We start from the raw sequence: 22,929 nt of genomic DNA, 5'->3' as shown, positions 1-22,929 counted from the left end.
CCACACCTCCCCAACCCCGTCCGTCTCATAGGTCCCGAACTAGCACCTCAGCCACAACATCTCCGGGACCAGTGGTGCCTGTAGTCACAAGAATGTGGAGTGCACCGGCCACCAGTGCAGCCAGTGTGGCACAGAGCCACAGCACAGACAGTCCCCCAACTGTGAAGCATCAGAAGTTTGCCAGTGCCCGACGGGAGAGGGCGAAGACTCCAGCCACCAAAGCCGCTCCCTTGGGAGTGTGGAGTCAGCTGTGACACCTTCCAAGGTAGAGAAGGGCCACAAGAAACCCGGCAAGTCTGGGAAGAGCAGCACGGCGGAGAAGACCGCCATCATCCCCGGTGCCCAGGAGGCCACCGCCAGCACCAGCCCAGCTGCCCAGAAGGCCACCGCCAGCACCAGCCCAGCTGCCCAGGAGGACACCGCCAGCACCAGCCCAGCTGCCCAGGAGGCCACCGCCAGCACAAGCCCAGCTGGGCCATGAAGGACCGCCAGCAAAAGGCCCGTTGGGCCATGAAGGACCCCCAGCACCAGCCCCGCTGAGCCATGAAGGACCGCCAGCAGCTGAGACCCTGCAATGGAGACCGCCATCTGGAGCACCGCTGAACAGGGCACCGCCATCTGAAGCACCGCTGAACAGGGCACCGCCATCTCAAGCACTGCTGAACAGGGCACGGCCGTCTGAAGCACCGCTGAACAGGGCACCGCCATCTCAAACACCGCTAGCCCATGAGCGGCAGGGGCACTGACACAACTGAGTCCGTCACGGGGTGAATGATGCACTCTGGGCACCATGCCCCCTCCAAAACCAGTGGAGACTGTCATCCACTACCTCTGTCCTTAACAGGATGAAGTACTCTGGCACCATGCCCCCTCCAGAACCAGTGGAGACTGTCATCCACTACCTCTGTCCTTAACAGGATGAAGCACTCTGGGCACCATGCCCCCTCCAGAACCAGTGGAGACTGTCATCCACTTGTAAGACTGTGGCGTTGCACTCCCCAGGATTGAACAGTGGGCAGACCACCCACTGTATAGACTTGTGAGACTGTGGCTTTGCACTCCCCAGGATATGGCAGTGGGCAACCCTCCCACTGTAGAGACTTGAGAGACTGTGGCTTTGCACTCCCCAGGATTGAACAGTGGGCAGACCACCTACTGTGGAGACTTGTGAGACTGTGGCTTTGCACTCCCCAGGATTGAACAGTGGGCAGACAACCCACTGTAGAGACTTGAGAGACTGTGGCTTTGCACTCCCCAGGATTGAACAGTGGGCATGTGGCCCCCTCGTGGATTTGGCTTTGTGCACTCAAGCGGCTGAGGTGCCCCTCCTTTCCCTCCCCCTGAGGTGCCTGTTATATTGGTATCTGATGCCCCTGCAGTGTTCTCTCCGTCATGGTCGGGGATCTTGTGTGGGCCTCGGCCATACCGTGTGGTCCCAGTGTTCCACGGACATTCTTTGTGCACTACCTGGACTACTATGCTTGGTATTTATTTTGTACATGGTGTATATATATATATTTCTGCCTACTTGTTTTTAATATATTACAATGGTTACACTAATTTTCTATTGCCTTTGCATTCTTCCGGGGGGTTTTGGGGGTGTAACTGTGATGAATTGATATGCATTTGTGTGTGTTGTAGTGGGTAAGGGTGGGGGTGTTGCGTGTGTGTGTCACTGTTTTTTGCCTCCCCCCTCCCCTGTGTCGTAGGTGCAGTACTCACCGCGGTCTTCGCCGCCGGCGTTCGTGCTCCTGGTAGAGGAGCAGGAAGACTATCGCAGGGAGAATTTGGAGTTCCGGTTCCATGGTGTCCTCGTTCCTCGAGAGGTTGTAAAGGTGAGCGTTTTCCATTCGAAATTCCTGTTTCCACCGTGTTTTTATCCGCGGTGAATCCGCCCCTGAAAAGGTGGCAGATTGGCCTGTCATAATAGTGTGGGCGGTATACTGTGTGTTGGCGGTGACCGCCGCGCTGTTTGTTTGTACCGCCGTGGCGGTCGGAGTGTTAAAGTGGCTGTCTTTGTTGGCGGTTTCCGCCACGGTCGTAATTGCAATTTTTTTACAGCCGCTTTAACACCGTCTGTTAGGGTTGTAATGACCACCTATGTTTTCTATACTCTGTTACCAATTACCTTGAGCTAAACTGTTTAAGCACAAATTAATCCAGACAGCAATAATGTGGTCCTTTCCAGCTACCTATGCTTGTAGTGGGGTAGGCCAATTTTAATAGAACTACAATATTGTGATGAATTTTAACCTAATAATTTTACTTATGAAAGAAAAGTCAAACATTTGTGATATGCAACTAATAGTGGAACTCTTTCAATAATTCTTTCACTAGCACAAACCAATATTAGTAGATATACTAAGATATGGACTGGCTGTTAACATTTGGAGACTTTAACTTGCATTGCAAAGTGGAACATACACACATAACATCCTATACATGCAGGAACAACTTTTGCATGGCATGTAGAGGTAGGCCAGCTATTTAAATACTAAGGGTACTACCTGGAAACCTATGAAATTAAAAATAAACAAACCACTTGCGTGAGGTCTTACCATTGTGAGGAAAATTCCAAATTCTGGGTTCAACTCCACATTGTCTCCATCAGTAAAAATAAATTGTTTTTTCCTTTCCTTTCTTGCAGTCAAAACAATAGAGATTTGCTGAGCTGCAACTGACAGGACAGGTAATTCAATCCTGTTAAATTCATCAAAGCATCCCCAAGAGCCAGATTGAGCAAGACCTGTATCAAGAAAATGTAATTCAAAAAGCAATGTAAGTTAATGCAGTAATAGACATTTGTAAATGCAGAAATGGACCATATATTTAGAGTTTGGGAAGCACTTGGTTTACATGGGCAGAGTTTCTGCTGTCTCCCATAATGTAAACCCTTGACCTGACCCTATATAGGGCAGAGTGAAGAAAACTCACGTCTAAATAATTGTCTTTTTTAGTTTTCAGATAACAACAAATTTGCTGAGTTTGCACAACAAACGTGTCATCCACTTAGGAAAGAATGAGTGTCTTTAATTGAGCTGTAGCAGAAGCACCAGTGATTAAACTGAAGGTTCTCTGCACCTACTTCTTGGCATTTACAACTTGGAGCCAGATGTACTAATCATTTTTACAGTCAGAAACACTATGACTTGGGGTTTGCAACTGCAAAAATGTTTGTTTCTACCGACTCCAAAAGTGGGTTTGCGACCCCATACAGAATCAGTATTGGGATGAAAACAGTTACTTTCCTGTAACTGAAGTGCTCCAGCACTGGTATCTTTCATAGATTCACATGCTTGAATGATTCCCCATTGTTGGGTTCGGAGTCTCACTGTAATTTTACAATAGCAGTACAAAGCACTGCCTGCCTAAAAGGCCTTTGAACGGTGCCACTTTACGAGCACATCCACTTCATATGAAATATCCAAACGTCACCCAATGAGATGAAAGTGCCCCTGCCTTAACCCCCCCCAGATGCCATCCCACCTCAGATTTCTAGCACAAGTGTGGAGATAGCTATGCATATCAGCATTAACTGAGGCGAGTCTCTAACAGGGTGGGCCGCATGTGAATGTATAAAAGATATCAACACTGGAGAGCTACAGGGTCTGGTAAGAGTATGTGATGGGAAAGGTACCTGGCGAAGAACCAGAGGCTTGTATCACAAGGCTCTCCAGTGATGGGTGTGAAGAAAGGAACACTGGGTCTCCAGGGGCCAGTCTGTAGAACCTTGATCTGTGGACTGCGGTAGAAGTAGTTGGCTTTTCCAAAACTAGGTTCTGACAAAATTTTATTCAAGAGTATAGGGATGCCTAATAACGCCGCTCGGGTGAAAGACCACAGATCTTCAACCATCTGGGCTGAGGGGTCATGGTCCCGACCGTTGGCCGGAAGGACTGATCTGGAGTGTTGTTGCTGTCTGGGGGCTGATCACTGTGCCACTGACCATTTAGGCCTAGCAGAATGGCCTTTGCGGTACGGGGAGTGAAGTGCCTTTGTCTCCCCCCCACTCCCCCAATGTTTCACATAGCAGTGCAGGAGGTTGTGTTTGCATTTGAGGAAAGGTGATACAGGGGCCCGGGTCTGAGACGGCGGTGGACGTCCCGGGCCTCCTGAGTGGCCCAATGAGGAAGTGTGTCTGATCCTGATGGGGATGGGTGCAGGGGTCTGGTAGTGACACAGTCCCTCCCCCTGTCTGATTACAGGTGCAAGAAGGACTGTTGGGGGTCGTTTGCGCTCCTCGCCCCCAGCCAGTTTCCAACGAGGACCAGCCACAGAAGGGGACATTGTTGCGGTGGGTGCTTTTGCGCAAATGGCTCGAGACTTGCAGGAAGCTCCCTGGAGGCAATCGGTGGTAGAGGGATAAAATCCACTAGGGCTCTAGGGGAAAGGCGAGCCCCCCATACTTTCCTTTACTGCTCATCACTTCTTGGAAGTTTTCAGACTGTGGCCATTCCACCCATAAGTAATTGACTTACTTGTACGTCTGCACAGATGGCCCTTCATGCCTGGGGTTGAATTCATCCCTAACTTTAGGGGAGGCACACCCCCTGTTACAGTGTTGACCCAGAGCACTCGCCATCATCCTACGAGGTGAGCCACCTAGCTGTCAGCACTGCACATGCCTCCTTGGCCTACTGGCTTTCGGGAACGGCAAGTCCTGTCCATGGCCTTTGACAGATTTCCTAGCCTCCTATGCCAGTGTGACTACTGCAGTTGACTGCACAACCTGCTGACGTTGTGACTGCTGAATGGAGCACTGTGCAGTGAGTGGAGCCCCTCCGTCGGCACTGCTGCTGACCAAACTTCGTACCGCGAGTCAGGAACTACCCTCTGCTCGAAAGGCAGCCATAGCATCGTCCCCTGCAGCATCTGACCAGATAGATATGAAAATGGGCCAGATCCTTGTTTTCATCACCAACACCAGGAGCGATCTGTGTGGCAGAGTGGATGCATGGCAGTGGAGCTGGGCCTCTTGAGGAAGGACCAGCCTAATCTCTGGGATGGAAACTCCCAGACTGAATCAACTATAAAGGCCCCTCCACCCTGCAACTAAGGAACCTACTAACTGGATAACAGAGCTTACCAGTACAGTTCAGTTCCAGGAGGGCAGAGTGGAGGACGCAGAGGGAAGATCGAGGCACAAACACCACTGTTGGCTTCCCGGAGGGGGCAGAGGTGATGTACCCCACTGCTTTCTTTGATACATGGCTCTCTTCCGCTGTGTCCCCGTGGGATTTTCTAATTTCTTTACATTGGAGTGGGCCCAGTGGGTGCCTGCACTGCGTCCTCCACCTGTAGCCCCCTACAGTTGGTGGTGGCAATGCTCCTAAACTTTAGAGACAAAGACACAATACTTCAGGCTGCTAGACAATCGAGCCAGCTTGCCTTTGAGAATGCAATAATACTCTTATTCCCAGAATATGCATTATCAGTTCAATGCAAGCGGGCATCCTGTAGGAAGCTGGATCTGTATATACTATCTCAAAGTGAGAGATAGTGTGCACAGAGTCCAAGGGTTCTTCTTAGGGGTTGACAGTGGCAAAATTAGATAATACTAATGCTCTATTTTGTGGTAGTGTGGTCGAGCAGTAGGCTTATCAGAGGGTAGTGTTAAGCATTTGTTGTACACGCACAGGCAATAAATGAGGAACACACACTCAAAGACTTAACTCCGGGCCAATAGTTTTTATATAGAAAAAATATATTTTCTTAATTTATTTTAGAACCACAAGATTCCTGATTTGAGGTAAGTACATAAAATGCAAGATAGTTCATACAGGTAAGTATAGAACTTTTATTTAAAACAGTAGTACACACAGTTTAGGTTAAAATGGCAATAAGCTATTTTAAAGTGGACACAGTGCACAAATCTACAGTTTCTCAGCGAGGTAAGTTTGGTTAAGTTTCTCAGGTAAGTAAAGCACTTACACAGTCAGTCTCCTGGGCGTAGGCAGCCAACCGTTGGGGGTTCAAGGCAACCCCAAAGCCATTGCACCAGCAACACAGGGCCGGTCAGGTGCAGAGGTCAAAGGAGGGCCAAAAACACATAGGCGCCTATGAAGTACAGGGGTGCTCTGGTCCTAGTCTGCTAACAGGTAAGTACCTGCGTCTTCGGGGAGCAGACCATGGGGGTTTTGTAGAGCACTGGGGTGGGGACACACCAGCCCACAAAACACACCGTCAGCGGCATGGGGCGGCCGGGTGAAGTGGGCAAAGTAGGCGTCAGGTTTGCTATTGAAAGCAATGGAGGGACCCGGGGGTCACTTAGGCGATGCAGGCAGGGCACAGGGGGGATTCTCAGCCAGCCACCGACTGCGCTAGGATGAGGGCCGCCTGCTGGTCACTCCTGCACTGGTAGGTGGTTCCTCTCGGTCCTGGGGGCTGCGGGTGCAGTGCTTGGTCCAGTCATCGTGTTCTTTGTTACCATGCAGTCGCGGTCAGGGGGAGCCTTTAGATCCTCTCTGCAGGCGTTGCTGTAGGGCTCCAGGGGGGTCGACTCAGGGTACCCACGTCGCCGTAGTCGCCTGGGAGTCTTCTCTGCGTTGTTGGTTATCCTGAACTCGATTCGGGTGCAGAGTGTGAAGGCTCACACTTCCGGCAGGAAGAGAGAGTTCTTTGAAAGTTGCTTTAAAGTTGCAAAGTTGCTGCAGTTTTTGAACAGTGCCGCTGTTCTCTGGAGTTTCTTGGTCCTTCAGGTTCAGGGCAGTCCTCTGAGTCCTCAGAGGTTGCTGCTCCCTGTCGGATGCGTTGCTGTGCAGGTTCTTTGAGTCTGGAGAACGGCCGGTAGGGCTGGGGCCAAGTCAGTTGGTGTCTGTCGTCTCTGCAGGGCTTTCAGGTCAGCAGTCCTTCTTCATTCTTCAGGTTACAGGAATCTGATTTCCTGGGTTCAGAGTCGACCCTAAATACTAGATTTAGGGGTGAGTTTAGGTCTGGGGGGCAGTAGCCAATGGCTACTGTCCTTGAGGGAGGCTAAACCCTCTTTGTGCCTCCTCCCTGAGGGGAGGGGGGTACATCCCTATTTCTATTGGGGGAATCCTCCAAACTCAAGATGGAGGATTTATAAAGGCCGGGTGTAGGAATGTAGCCTCTTTCTAGCATTGTTACCCCCACGTTCAGCCTGTTTGTGAGTATATGTCAGTGTGTTCTTACTGTCTCTCTGGGATCCTGCTAGCCAGGACCCCAGTAATCATAGTGAAAACCCTATTTGTCAATGTGTTTTATCTGTCTCACTGGGATCCTGCTAGCCAGGACCCCAGTGCTCATACTTTGTGGCCTGAATGTGTATACCTGTGTGTAGGAAAGTACCATCTTGCCTGGCATGTTACCCCCATATTTCACTGTATATATGTTGTTTTAGTCTATGTGTCACTGGGACCCTGCCAGGCAGGGCCCCAGTGCTCATAAGTGTAGGAGGCTGGCCTGGCTTCTAGTGGGTACCAGAGGGACTTACACCTTGTGCCAGGTCCAGTTATCCCTTATTAGTGTAGAAGAGGTGTTTCTAGCAGCTTAGGCTGATAGAAGGTAGCTATGGCAAAGCAGCTTAGGCTGAACTAGGAGACATGTAAAGCTCCTACTATACCACTGGCGTCGTATGCACAATATCATAAGAAAACACAATACACAGAAGTACTAAAAATAAAGGTACTTTATTTTTATGACAATATGCCAAAAGAATCTCAGTGCATGCCCTCAGTATGAGGATAAGATATATACACAAGATATATGTACACAAACCAAAATTATGCAGATAATCGCAAAAGGAAGTAATGCAAGCAATGTAGAATTACAGTAGATTGCAATAGGAGCACATAGGTATAGGGGAAACACAAACCATATACTCCAAAAGTGGAATGCGAACCACGAATGGACCCCAAACCTATGTGAGCTTGTAGAGGGTCGCTGGGACTGTAAGAAAACAGTGAGGGTTAGAAAAATAGCCCACCCCAAGACCATGAAAGGTAGGTGTAAAGTGCACCTACTACCCTCAGAGAGCACAGAAGTCGTGATAGGGGGATTCTGCAGGAAGAACAAACACCAGCAATGCAACAACAGTGGATTTCCGGACCTGAGTACCTGTAAGACAAGGGGACCAATTCCAATAGTTGCGACATTGTCGAGAGTGGGCAGGAGCCCAGGAAATGCCAGCTGGCGGTGCAAGGAAGCTGCCACCTGTTGGAAGAAGCTTGGTGTTCTGCAAGAACGAAGATGACTAGGAATGTCCCCTTTGGAGAATGGATGTCCCACATCGTGAAGAAGCTTGCAGAGGTGTTCCCATGCAGAAAGACCGCAAACAAGCCTTGCTAGCTGCAAGGGTTGCGGTTAGGGTTTTTGGGGGCTGATGTGGCCCAGGAGGGACCAGGATGTCGCCACTTGGAGGAGGAGACAGAGGGGGCTCCCAGCAACGTAGGGAGTTCTCACAGAAGCAGGCAGCACCCGCAGAAGTACCTGAAAAGGCACTTGGAAGAAGAGTGAACCAGAGTCCACCCGAAGTCACAAAAGGGAGTCCCACGACGCCGGACGAAAACTCAGAAGGTTATGCACTGCAGGTTAGAGTGTTGGGGACCCAGGCTGGGCTGTGCACGAAGGAAATCCTGGAAGAGTGCACAAGAGCCTGAGCAGCTGCAAATCATGCGGCAACCAGAAATGCAGTCTAGCGTGGGGAGGCAAGGACTTACCTCCACCAAACTTGGACTGAAGAGTCACTGGACTATGGGAGTCACTTGGACAGAGTTGCTGAGTTCCAGGGACCACGCTCGTTGGGCTGAGAGGGGACCCAGAGGACCAGTGATGCAGTCTTTTGGTGCCTGCGTTAGCAGGAGGAAAATTCCGTCAACCCACAGGAGATTTCTTCAGAGCTCCTGGTGCAGGGAGGAGGCAGGCTACCCCCAGAGCATGCACCACCTAGAAACAGTAGAGAAAGCTGGCGGGATGAGGCAATACAAGGTTGCTAGTAGTCGTCTTGCTACTTTGTTGTGGTTTTGCAGGCGTCCTGAGCAGTCAGCGGTCGATCCTTTGGCAGAAGGTGAAGAGGGAAATGCAGAGGAACTCTGATGAGCTCTTGCATTCGTTATCTGAAGAATTCCCCAAAGCAGACACCCTAAATAGCCAGAAAAGGAGGTTTGGCGACCTAGGAAGGAGGATTGGCTACCAAGAGAGCTAAGAGCCTATCAGAAGGAGCCTCTGACGTCACCTGCTGGCACTGGCCACTCAGAGCAGTCCAGTGTGCCACAAACACCTCTGTTTCCAAGATGGCAGAGGACTGGGACACACTGGAGGAGCTCTGGGCACCTCCCGTGGGAGGTGCAGGTCAGGAGAGTGGTCACTCCCCTTTCCTTTGTAGAGTTTCACGCCAGAGCAGGGCTGGGGGATCCCTAAACCGGTGTAGAATGGCTTATGCAGAGATGGGCACCATCTGTGCCCATCAAAGCATTTCCGGAGGCTGGGGGAGGCTACTCCTCCCCAGCCCTGACACCTATTTCCAAAGGGAGAGAGTGTTACACCCTCTCTTAAAGGAAATCCTTTGTTCTGCCTTCCTGGGCCAGGGCTCCCTGGACCCCAGGAGGGCAGAAACCTGTCTGAGGGGTTGGCAGCAGCAGCAGCTGCAGTGGAGACCCCAGAAAGGCAGTTTGGCAGTACCCGGGTGCTGTGCTAGAGACCCGGGGGATCATGGAATTGTCCCCCCAATGCCAGAATGGCACTGGAGTGACAATTCCATGATCTTAGACATGTTACATGGCTATGTTCGGAGTTACCATTGTGACGCTATACATAAGTAGTGACCTATGTATAGTACACGCGTGTAATGGTGTCCCAGCATTCACAAAGTCCGGGGAATTTGCCCTGAACAATGTGGGGGCACCTTGGCTAGTACAAGGGTGCCCACACACTAAGTAACTTTGCACCCAATCTTAACCATGTGAAGGTTAGACATATAGGTGATTTATAAGTTACTTAAGTGCAGTGGTAAATGGCTGTGAAATAACGTGGACGTTATTTCACGCAGGCTGCAATGACAGGTCTGTGTAAGAATTGTCAGAGATCCCTATGGGTGGCAAAAGAAATGCTGCAGCCCATAGGGAACTCCTGGAACCCCAATACCCTGGGTACCTCAGTACCATATACTAGGGAATTATATGGGTGTACCAGTATGCCAATGTGAATTGGTAAATTTAGTCACTAGCTTGTTAGTGACAAATTTAGAAAGCAGAGAGAGCATAACCACTGAGGTTCTGGTTAGCAGAGCCTCAGTGAGACAGTTAGGCATCACACAGGGAACACATACAGGGCACATACTTATGAGCACTGGGGCCCTGCCTGGCAGGGTCCCAGTGACACATAGACTAAAACAATATATATACAGTGAAATATGGGGGTAACATGCCAGGCAAGATGGTACTCTCCTACACAACCCCCCCCAAACGAAGGACAATAAGACTAGCAATGACCTGATGAGTCTTCATTGTCTAAGTGGAAATATCTGGAGAGTCCATCTGCATTGGAGTGGGTACTCCCAGGTCTACGTTCCACTGTATAGTCCATTCCCTGTAGAGATATGGACCACCTCAACAATTCAGTGTTTTTCACCTTTCATTTGTTTTAGCCAAAGTAGAGATTTGTGGTCTGTCTGAACAATAAAGTGAGTGCCAAACAGATATGGCCTCAACTTTTTCAGTGCCCAGACCACAGCAAAGGCCTCCCTCTCAATGGCAGACCAACGCTTTTCTCTAGGGGTCATCCTTCTGCTGATAAAAGCAACTGGTTGATCCTGGCCCTCAGAATTCAGTTGTGATAAGACTGTCCCTACCCCTAATTCAGATGCATCAGTTTCAACAATTAATTTTTTGGAGTTACATGGACTTTTTAGGACAGGTGCAGAGCACATGGCCTGTTTGAGCTCCTCAAAAGCTTTCTGACAGTTAGCTGTCCACAATACCTTTTTAGGCATCTTCTTAATAGTGTGATCATTTAGTGGGGCTGCTATGGAGCCATCGTTTTTAATGAATCCCCTGTAATACCCAGTGAGGCCTAAGAAGGCTCTCACCTGGGTCTGTGTTGTAGGGGGAACCCAATCCATGATTGTCTGGATTTTCCCTTGCAGTGGTGCAATCTGTTCTCCACCTACCAGGTGTCCCAGATAAACCACCTTTCCCTGTCCTATCTGGCACTTTGAGGCCTTGTCAGTGAGGCCTGCCTTTTGCAGGGCCTCCAAAACTTTCCAAAGGTGGACCAGGTGCTCACCCCAGTTGGAGCTAAAGACAGCTATATCATCTAGATATGCTGCACTAAAATCCCCCAACCCTTGCAGGACTGTGTTCACCAACCTCTGAAAAGTGGCAGGTGCATTTTTCAAACTAAAGGGCATCACTGTAAGTTGGTAGTGCCCTCCTATAGTTGAAAATGCAGTTTTAGGTTTAGCATCCTCAGCCAATTTGATCTGCCAATACCCTGCAGTCAAATCAAAGGTGCTTAGATACTTGGCAGATGCCAGTGTATCTATGAGCTCATCTGCCCTGGGTATAGGGTGAGCATCAGTTTTTGTTACCTGATTGAGCCCTCTGTAGTCTACACAAAACCTCATCTCCCTTTTTCCATCTTTTGAGTGACGCTTTGGTACAAGCACCACAGGACTCACCCATGGGCTTTCAGAAGGTTCAACCACTCCTAGATCAAGCATTTTCTGAACTTCTTGCTCTATGCAGTCTCTGACATGGTCAGGCTGCCTATAGATTTTACTTTTAAGAGGCAGGCTGTCTCCAGTATCAATTGTGTGTTCACACCAAGATGTGGTGCCTGGCACAGTTGAAAAGAGTTCAGAAAATTGTCCAAGGAGATTTATGCAGTTGTCTTTTTGTTCTGCAGTCAGACAGTCTGCCAAAACTACTCCCTCCACTAAAGCATCATTTTCAGTGGTGGGAAAGAGATCAGGGAGAGGGTCACTCACTTCTTCCTGTCCCTCATCTGTTGCCATGAGCAGGGTGAGATCAGCCCTGTCATAGTAGGATTTTAGGCGGTTGATATGAATCACCCTAAGGGGACTCCTGCAGTGCCCAGGTCTACCAGAAAGGTGACCTCAACCTTCTTTTCAACAATGAGATGGGGTCCACTCCATTTGTCCTGGAGTGCTCTTGGGGCCACAGGCTCCAATACCCACACCTTCTGTCCTGGTTGGTACTGAATCAGAACAGCCTTCTGGTCATGCCATTGCTTCTGGAGCTCTTGGCTGGCATGAAGGTTTTTACTGGCCTTTTTCATGTACTCGGCCATTCTGGATCTTAGGCCAAGTACATAGTCCACTATGTCCTGTTTGGGAGCTTTTAAAGGTTGTTCCCAACCCTCCTTCACAAGTGTTAGTGGACCTCTTACAGGGTGGCCAAAGAGGAGTTCAAAGGGGCTGAAGCCCACTCCTTTCTGGGGTACCTCCCTGTAAGCAAAAAGGAGGCAAGGTAACAGGACATCCCATCTCCTCCTGAGTTTTTCAGGGAGTCCCATTATCATACCTTTGAGAGTTTTATTGAACCTCTCTACAAGTCCATTAGTCTGTTGATGATAAGGAGTGGTGAATTTGTAGGTTACACCACATTCCTTCCACATTGCTTTCAAGTATGCAGACATGAAGTTGCTACCCCTGTCTGATACAACCTCTTTTGGGAAACCCACCCTGGAAAAGATTCCCAGGAGGGCTTTTGCCACTGCAGGAGCTGTAGTGGTCCTTAGAGGAATTGCTTCTGGATATCTTGTGGCATGCGGCAGTAGGAGGGCCAAGGGGGCCAACTATGTCAACCCCTACACTTTCAAAGGGGACACCAACCACAGGTAGTGGAATAAGGGGAGCCTTTGGTGTGCCACCAGTCTTGCCACTGGCTTGGCAGGTCACACAAGACTTGCAAAAATCTTTTGTGTCCTCTGATATCCTAGGCCAGTGAAACAGGGGGACAAGCTTTTCCCATGTTTTGATCTGGCCCAAATGCCCAGCCAAAGGAATGTCATGTGCAAGAGTTAGGAGGAACTCTCTGTACTGCAGGGGAATGACCAATCTCCTGGCTGCTCCAGGTTTTGGGTCCCTTGCCTCGGTGTACAAGGGGTTGTCCTCCCAGTAAACTCTATGTGAGTCACTGACATCCGCATTTTGCTGCTTGACAGCTTGCTGTCTGAGACCCTCTAATGTGGGACAGGTTTGCTGTGCCACACTCAGCTCCTCCCTGGCAGGCCGCCCTCCAACCAAAAGTTCATCAGTGTCTGCTGCCAGCTCATCTGGTGAAGGTTCTGCACAGGGAGGAAATTCTTCTTCCTCAGAAGGAGAATCATCTGTAGAGGGAGGGATAGTGGGTAGGGATTTACCCTTGCTACCCCTAGCTTTAGGGAGCACTTGGTCCATTGTTCCAGGATCCAAGTTACCCTGTCCTTTTTGCTTTTTGGCCTGAGCCCTTGTCAAAGCAAAAATAGGCCCAGGAATGCCCAGCATTGATGCATGAGCCTCCAACGCCACTTCTGCCCAAGCTGATGTCTCTAAATCGTTCCTTAGTAGACAGTCTACAGGTAAATCTGAGGCAACCACAACTTTCTTTGGACCAGTAACACCCTCCCTGTTGCGATTCACCACAGCCATGGGGTGGCTAAGAGTGTTGTAATGAGCGTCTGTCACTTGGTACTGCTGACAAAGTAGGTGTTGTTCAGGGTGCACCAGTTTCTCTATCACCATGGTAACACTGGCACCTGTGTCCCTGTAGGCCTGAACCTCAATACCATTTATTAGGGGAAGTTGCTTGTACTTATCCATATTAAGGGGACAAGCAACCAAGGTGGCCAAATCAATGGCACCTTCAGAGACTAACACAGCCTCTGTGGTCTCCCTAACAAGACCAACCCCAACTAAATTACCAATAGTGAGCCCAACTACTCCATTGGATTGGCTATTAGTAGGTTTGCTCCCACCACAACTGCTTTTACTAGGGGCACTAGAATTTGCAGTAGGGGTTGTAGTAGTGGGAGTTTTTTTTTTTTTCTTTGGACAACTGGCATCAGTTGTCCAATGGCCTTTGACTTAAAACAAATAACACCAAGGCTTTTTAGGTTGATTTGAAGAGGATTTGGACCCACCACCCCCACCAGAGGATTTTTGTGGGCCTAATGAAGACTCAGTTTTACTTTTGTCCCCACCCTTGTCAGAAGACTTACCATCCTTCTTCTTGCCATCCTTGTCACCCCCTGTATGAACGTTTCGGTTCACTCTTGTTCTGACCCATTTGTCTGCCTTCTTTCCCAATTCTTGGGGAGTGGTCAGATCTGAGTCCACTAGATATTGGTGTAACAAGTCAGACACACAGTTATTCAGAATATGCTCTCTCAGAATAAGATTATACAGGCTTTCATAGTCAGAAACTTTACTGCCATGTAACCACCCCTTCAAGGCCTTCACTGAACAGTCAACAAAGTCTATCCAGTCTTGTGAGGACTCTTTTCTGGTGTCTCTGAACTTAATCCTGTATTGTTCAGTGGTTAAGCCAAATCCATCCAAGAGTGCATCCTTCAAAACTGCAAAATTGTTAGCATCACGTTCTCTAACAGTAAGGAGCCTATCCCTACCCTTTCCAGTGAAAGATAGCCACAATATAGCAGCCCACTGCCTTTGAGGGACCCCTGTACCATTCAGGCCCTCTCAAGTGAAGCAAACCACTTGTTGATGCCACCCCCCTCCTTGTAAGGGGGGACTATCTTGTGCAGATTCCTTGAATCATGCTCTCTAGAGGATCACTATCAGGAATACTGCTGTTGCTGCCACCATGGGGTCCAAACCCCAATCTCTGTCTCTCCTTCTCCAGGTCTAGGGAGTCCCTATCTAAGGCCAGCTGTTGCTGTTTAAGCTTCAGTCAGGTCTCTTCAGCCCTCAACTTTTTGAGTTCCCTTTCTAACATGTTGTCTTCAGGGTGGGTGGGTTGGGAATGCTTGGAAACATAAGATAAATTTGAAACAACAGAGGGGGATCTGTCCCTAACTGACTGAACCCTAGAACTTGTCCTCTAGGAATAAAGACTTCCCTACTGTGACGGGAACCTCCATTACTTCCAACATTACTGGGTGTCTTGTTAGAGGGCAAATCCTGATCAGAACCCTCCCTACCTCCCTCAAGGAGATCCCCTGAGTCAGATTGGGAACCTTCTATTAACCTCTCATTTGAAGTGCCTGCTTGGAACTCATCATTCACAATAAGCATGTTAAATAGAAATTCTTTGGTAGGGTTCTTTCCTATCACTAAACCTCTCTCTAAGCAGAGACTCCTTAGGCTCTTATAATTCAAATAGACATAAGTAGTATTGACCATTTTAAGAGTAGAATCTTCTGTAGACATGATAGTAAAAGGTTTAGAAATAGTGAGAAGGAAGAAAAAGGTTCAGAACTTTTTAAAGAACGGAGAAAAAAACTTTTCCTAACTTTTTAGAAACTTTTAGAATACTTTTCAGAACTTTGTAAAAAGTTTAAGAGGAGAAAAGCAAAACTTTTTGGTTAGGTGTACATACGCTGAACTGTTTTGTATATTATTCTCTTATGAAAAGTACACAATGACAAAGTGGTAAGTAGTTACAAGTACTTATCCCACCGCTGCACAACCAATGTAGGAGGCTGGCCTGGCTTGTAGTGGGTACCAGAGGTACTTACACCTTGTGCCAGGTCCAGTTATCCCTAATTAGTGTAGAAGAGGTGTTTCTAGCAGCTTAGACTGATAGAAGGTAGCTATGGCAAAGCAGCTTAGGCTGGACTAAGAGACATGTAAAGCTCCTACTATACCACTAGTGTCATATGCACAATATCATAAGAAAACACAATACAGAGAAGTACTAAAAGAACGAGTTACTTACCTTCGGTAACGACTTTTCTGGTGGATACATTAGCTACCTGTGGATTCCTCACGTATTGAATACTCCCATTGCGCCAGCATTCGACGGAAATCTTCTTCCTAGCTTCTGCACGTCGACGAGGACGTCACAATTGCCCACACGACGCCGTCTGATGTGATACAGGCAATAAGAGGTCCTCGCCGACGTGCCGACATCAGTACCAACATTTTTTACGTGCCTGAGACTAATAGGCCATTGAGATAAATAATCAAATTACAATATTTAATGACATTCAAGATAAATACATCGTTTCAAGAACTCAAGATTTTTTTTTTTTTTTAAATAAATACACAAATAAATATATACAGTATATGTACAAGTCCTCAAAAACCAAGAGGAGCACACCCAAGAATAACTTGGTTAGACCAGACAGGCAACGGGGAGGCGGGTGGGACCGTGAGGAATCCACAGGTAGCTAATGTATCCACCAGAAAAGTCGTTCCCGAAGGTAAGTAACTCGTTCTTCTGATGGATACAGCTACCTGCGGATTCCTCACGTATTGAATAGAGTCCCAAAGCAGTACCGCACTCGGTGGTTGGTGCCTGAATGGTCAAACCAAGAAATCCAGCAGCACTGACCGTGCAAAATGGCCATCCCTCCTAACCTCAGAGTCCAGACAGTAATGCTTCGCAAAAGTGTGGAGGGATGACCAAGTTGCGGCCTTGCAGACTTCGACCACAGGAACACCCCTAGCCAAGGCCGAAGAGGCCGACTTAGCTCTGGTGGAATGAGCTCTTATACCATCAGGGGGTTCCTTCTTTGATAAAGAGTGACACATTTTAATGCAAAGAATGACCCACCTGGAGAGTGTTCTCTTGTGGACTGCCTTTCCTCTCCTCTTTCCCACGTACCCAATGAAGAGCTGATCCTCCAGCCTGAAATCCCTCGTTCTGTCCACATAAAAGCTTAGCGCTCTCCTCGGGTCTAAGCGGTGTAGTCTCTCTTCTTCTTTTGAAGAATGAGGCGGAGGATAAAACGAGGAAAGAGTAATCATTTGGGCCATATGAAAGGGTGAAACAACCTTCGGTAGGAAAGCAGCCTTGGTCCTCAACACCACCTTATCCCCATAAAAAGATGTGTAAGGGGGTTTGACAGATAGACCCTGCAGCTCACTCACTCTTCTTGTGGAAGTAATTGCAACAAGGAAAACAGTCTTTAGGACCAATAACCTTAAGGGGCAAGAATGCATAGGCTCAAATGGGGTACCCATAAAAAAATTCAGAACCAGGTTTAAATCCCACTGAGGCATAATGAAAGGAGTGGGAGGAAATTTGTTAATAAGACCTTTTAAAAATCTAAGTACTATAGGGGATTTGAATAGAGAAGGCTGGTCCGGAAGACATAAAAAGGCTGACAGGGCAGATAAATATCCCTTGACTGTAGCCACTGCACAACCCCTCTGTGCCAAAGACAGTGCAAAAGACAAGATATCTGATAAGTGAGTACGTAAGGGATCAATTTGCCTCTCTCCACACCAAATCAAAAATTTAGCCCAACTATTAGCGTAGATAGATTTAGTGGAGTGTCGCCTGGCCGATAAGATAACATCCACTACATCAGGTGGGAGAGAAAAGGAACTCAGGTTGCCCCGTTCAATCTCCAGGCATGAAGGTGCAGGCTCTGGAGGTGGGGGTGTAGAACTTGCCCCTGTGACTGCGAGAGGAGGTCTGCCCTGAGAGGGAGACAGAGCGGAGGGCACAGTGAGAGTTGGAGAAGGTCCGAGTACCATACCCTCCTTGGCCATTCCAGAGCTATTAAGATGACTTGGGCCCGGTCTTGGCGAATTTTCCTCAAAACTCGAGGAATTAAGGGTATGGGGGGAAATGCGTAAAGCAACTGGTCGCACCAGGTCATCTGAAACGCGTCCCCCAATGCTCCTTGTACCGGATACTGGAGGCTGCAAAATAACAGGCAGTGCGAGTTCTCCCGGGTGGCAAACAGATCTATCTGAGAAAACCCCTACATCTGGAAGATTAGACGGACTTGATCTGGATGGAGACGCCATTCGTGATCGGTCGAGAAATGGCGACTGAGAGCATCCGCACGCACGTTCAAGACTCCGGCCAGATGATTTGCTACCAAACAAATCTGATGGTCCTTTGCCCAGGACCAAAGCCTTAGAGCTTCTCTGCAGAGAAGGTACGACCCTACTCCTCCCTGCTTGTTTATATACCACATCGTGGTAGTATTGTCCGTCAGAACCTGAACCGACTGACCGCGAAGGGACGGGAGGAAGGCCTTGAGTGCAAGACGTACAGTCCGCAACTCCAACAGATTTATATGAAACATCTGTTCTACTGGAGACCAAAGACCTTTGATCTCCAGGTCCCCCAGATGAGCTCCCCACCCTAGAGTGGAAGCATCCGTTATTACTGTGGTCACCGGCGGAGGTTGCGAGAACGGCCTTCCTTGGGAAAGATTGCCGTCCGCAAACCACCATTTTAAATCCGCAGCAGCGTTCCCGGAGATCCTTACTGATCCTTCGAGATCCCCTTTGTGTTGAGACCACTGCCTCCAGAGGCACCACTGAATAGCCCTCATGTGCCAGCGAGCGTGAGTGACCAGCAGAATGCAAGAAGCAAACAGACCGAGCAGACGTAGGACCTTGAGGACTGGAACGACCGCTCCACTTTGAAACATTAGAACCAACGCCTGAATGTCCTGAATCCGCTGAGGCGGAGGAAAGGCACGACTCAAGGTTGTATCCAGTACTGCCCCTATGAACATGAGGCGCTGAGAGGGCTCTAGGTGAGATTTGGGTACATTCACTTAAAAACCCAGGTCAAACAACAACTGGGTTGTCGACTGAAGGTGATGCAGCACGAGCCCCAGAGACTTGGCTTTGATCAACCAGTCGTCCAGATAAGGAAAAACTGCTATCCCCTTCCTTCTGAGCTCTGCCTCAACCACAGACATCACCTTTGTGAAGACTCGGGGTGCTGAAGTAAGACCAAACGGGAGGACCGCAAACTGATAGTGTTGCGACCCCACCACAAACCGGAGATACTTCCTATGCGACTTGAGTATCGGGATATGAAAATAAGCATCCTGCAAGTCGACAGACACCATCCAATCTCCATCGTTCAGCGCCAAAAGCACCTGAGCTAGGGTCAGCATCTTGAACTTTTCCTGTTTGAGGAACCAATTCAAGATCCTCAGGTCCAGAATTAGCCTCAACCGACAATCCTTCTTGGGGATCAGGAAGTATCTTGAGTAACAACCCTGACCCCTTTCCTGCTCTGGAACCAACTCCACCGCACCCTTTGAAAGGAGGACTTGAACCTCCTGTTCTAGCAACAGGAGATGCTCTTCTGAACAGTAGGAAGGGCGGGGCGGGATGGGGGGCGGAAACCCCCGAAAGGGTAGGGCATAGCCTTTCCTCACAATGCTGGTAACCCAGGAGTCTGATGTAATGACCTACCGCTTGTGGAGAAAGTTCAATAACCTCCCCCCTACAGGAGTGGAGTGAGAAGGAATTGGCGGAAGTCTAAGGCTGCTTCCCATGCTGTACCCCTCCAGAGGAAGAGGAAGAGACAGAGTGCTGCTGAGTAGCTCCCCTGGTGTGGACTCTACCCCTCCCCCTGTAAGATCTATAGGAGAGAGCAGAGGTGGGTTGATGCTGGAATTTTCCTCGAAAGGAGGAGGAGGAACCACAACCAAATCCTCGAAACCTCCTAAAAAACCTGGAGGAAGCAGAAGAAGAGGCTTGCAAGCCCAAAGACTTGGCAGTGGCCCTGCTCTCCTTTAACCTCTCTAGAGCTGAATCAGCCTTGGCGCCAACAAGTCTATCGCCATCAAAAGGAAGGTCCAAGAGGGTTGATTGTAAATCCGAAGAAAATCCAGAACTACGAAGCCAGGCTTGCCTCCTTATAGCCACAGCAGTACCCATAGCTCTAGCAACAGAGTCGGTCGTATCTAACCCAGATTGAATAACCTGGGTTGCCGCTGCTTGAGCATCAGAAACCAGGCTCAATAATTCTTGAGGCACCTCAGTATATGTCGACTTAATCTCGTCCATCAGGGCGTAAATGTATCTCCCTAAAATGCACGTAGCATTGGTGGATTTCAAAGCCATGCTACATTACGAGAAAGCCTTCTTTGATGATATGTCCATTTTTTTAGAGTCTCTATCTGAGGGCACAGCTGGAAAGGATCCTGGAGCAGATCGGGCTGAGCAAGAAGCCTGAACCATTAGGCTTTCAGGTGTTGGGTGCCTGGAAAGGAAGCCTGGGTCAGCAGGCGCAACTCGATATCTCCAAGCCACAGATCTATTCACCGCCGAAGATGACACCGGCTTCTTCCAGATTTCCATGATGGGATCCAACAGTGCCTCATTAAAAGGCAAAAGTGGCTCTGCAGTTGTTGAGGCAGGGTGCAACCCTTCTGTCAAGATGTTTGGCTTGGGCTCAGACACCGGCAAAGGGAGATCCAAAAAGTCAGCCGCTTTTCTGATGACCGAATGAAAAGTCGCTGCCTCCTCCGTGTACTCTCCCGGTGACGACAAGTCCCATTCTGGAGAGGTGTCCAGACCACTAGCCGTGTCCAAGCCCTGGAGATCTTCACGAGAGTCCTCAATCTCCCCTTCCTCCAATGTCAGTCTCCGATATTCTTGCTCTTCAAGGAGGCGAAGAGCAAGCCTCCTCGAATGCAGTCTCTCCTCTATCCTCGGCGTCGACATGGCGTCAGCAGATGTCGAAGCTTGACGCCGCTCCTCGGATCCGTCAGACGCCAGATCTAACGGCGCCATTGATGTCTTCAGCGCCGAACGAGGAGTAGGACGGACAGAAGACTGTTCCGGGGCCGGTGGAGGTCTACTCGGCGTCGCTGGCTGAGACACAGACGCTACAGGAGCCGACGCCACAGGCGCCGACACCGGCACCGAGCCCACATTTCCCAAGGGAAGAAAGGGCATAAAGGGTGCCGGTCGTAGTGGAGCCGGAGCACCCATGTTGAAGGCCAAAGGGCCTGAAGGACCAGCCGGTCCACCACCTGGAGCCATCTGTTGGAAGATGGAGAACATCGCATTCAAGAATGCGGAACTATCGGCTCCAGGGGCCGGGAAAGCCGGGTACTGAGGTGCCTGGGTCGAAGGCGACATAGACGCCGGTCCCGATGTCTGCATGGTCGGAGAAAACACCTGATGCCGTGGCACCTTGAACACGAAGGAGGATTAATAGGTGACATCGGTGAAGTCGGGGAAGTCTGAGATGCTAACGGTGTCGGCGGCTGGGGAGAGACGGTGGGACTAACTTCCCAAGTCTTCCGATGTCGAGTCGAAGGTGATGTCGATCGAGACCTCTCCCTACTCGACCAGCGCGTCGAGAATCTCGACGACGCCGGGAGTCCCGATGACGCCGATGTGACTTCGGTGAAGACGACTTGCGGTGATGTCTTTTCTCCTTCTTCTTTGATTTTGCCAAAAAAAGCTTGGCCTCGTGTTCTTTAAAGGCCTTTGGATTTATACGTTGACAAGAATCGCACTTGTCAACGTCGTGGTCGGAACTAAGACACCACAAACAGTCAGAATGTGGGTTCGTAACCGACATTTTGCCACTGCACTCGTTGCAGGGCTTGAATCCTGACTTTCTTTGCGACATTGTAATGTCTCAAAGCAAAAAAACAGCAAAAACACTGTAACTACGTCGAGTAGCAACAGTAGCTCCCTCGAAGATAACCGTTTCAAATGGCACGGAAAAAAGGGAACTGACGTCGGCACGTCGGCGAGGGCCTCTTTTTGCCTGTATGACGTCAGACGGCGTCGCATGGGCAATTGTGACGTCCTCATCGACGTGCAGAAGCTAGGAAGAAGATTTCCGTAGAATGCTGGCGCAATGGGAGTATTCAATACGTGAGGAATCCGCAGGTAGCTGTATCCATCAGAAATAAAGGTACTTTATTTTTATGACAATATGCCAAAAGTATCTCAGTGAGTACCTCAGTATGAGGATAAGATATATACACTAGACATATGTACACAAACCAAAATTATGCAGGCAATAGCAAGAAAAGTAATGCAAGCAGTGTAGAATTACAGTAGATTGCAATAGGAGCACATAGGTAGAGGGGCAACACAAACCATATACTCCAAAAGTGGAATGCGAACCACGAATGGACCCCAAACCTATGTGAGCTTGTAGAGGGTCGCTGGGACTGTAAGAAAACAGTGAGGGTTAGGAAAATAGCCTACCCCAAGACCCTAAAAGATAGGTGTAAAGTGCACCTACTACCCCCAAAGCGTGATAGGGGGATTCTGCAGGAAGAACAAACAGCAGCAATGCAACAACAGTGAATTTCCAGACCTGAGTACCTGTAAGACAAGGGGACCAAGTCCAATAGTCGCAACAGTGTCAAGAGTGGGGAGGAGACCAGGAAAAGCCAGCTTAGGGTGCAAGGAAGCTGCCACCTGTTGGAAGAAGCTTGGAGTTCTGCAAGAAAAAAGAGGACTAGGGACTTCTCCTTTGGAAGACGGATGTCCCACATTGCATTGAAGCTTGCAGAGGTGTTCCCACACAGAAAGACTGCAAACAAGACTTGCTACCTGCAAGGGTCGCAGTAGAGGTTTTTGGGTGCTACTGTGACCCAGGAGGGACCAGGATGTCGCCACTTGGAGCAGGAGACAGAGGGGGCGCCCAGCAACTCATGGAGCCCTCACAGAAGCAGGCAGCACCCGCAGAAGTACCTGAACAGGCACTTGGACGGAAAGTGAACCGGAGTCCACCCGAAGTCACAAAAGGGAGTCCCACGACGCCGGAGGACAACTCAGAAGGTTGTGCACTGCAGGAAGGAGTGTCAGGGACCCAGGCTTGGCTGTGCACAAAGGAAATCCTGGAAGAGTGCACAGGAGCCGGAGCAGCTGCAAATCAGGCGGTACCCAGCAATGCAGTCTAGCGTGGGGAGGCAAAGACTTACCTCCACCAAAATTGGACTGAAGAGTCACTGGACTGTGGGAGTCACTTGGACAGAGTTGCTGAGTTCCAGGGACCACGCTCGTCGGGCTGAGAGGGGACCCAGAGGACCAGTGTTGCAGTATTT

The 22,929-nt window shown here is 49.3% G+C and overlaps 1 protein-coding gene across 1 annotated transcript in view; it reads right to left on the bottom strand.

The window, feature by feature from the left end:
• The window catches only part of DNAH8 (dynein axonemal heavy chain 8), a 9,979,189-nt gene that overhangs the window by 3,691,108 nt on the left and 6,265,152 nt on the right, over positions 1-22,929 (bottom strand). Inside the window, exon 49 of the mRNA XM_069236651.1 lies at positions 2,559-2,746. Within this exon, the coding sequence (XP_069092752.1) occupies positions 2,559-2,746 (188 nt within the window). The remainder of the gene's footprint in view (positions 1-2,558; positions 2,747-22,929) is intronic.

The sequence above is a fragment of the Pleurodeles waltl genome, chromosome 5 (genome assembly GCF_031143425.1).
Source record: "Pleurodeles waltl isolate 20211129_DDA chromosome 5, aPleWal1.hap1.20221129, whole genome shotgun sequence".
NCBI lineage: Eukaryota > Metazoa > Chordata > Amphibia > Caudata > Salamandridae > Pleurodeles > Pleurodeles waltl.
This window is presented reverse-complemented; position numbering and strand designations above follow the sequence as displayed.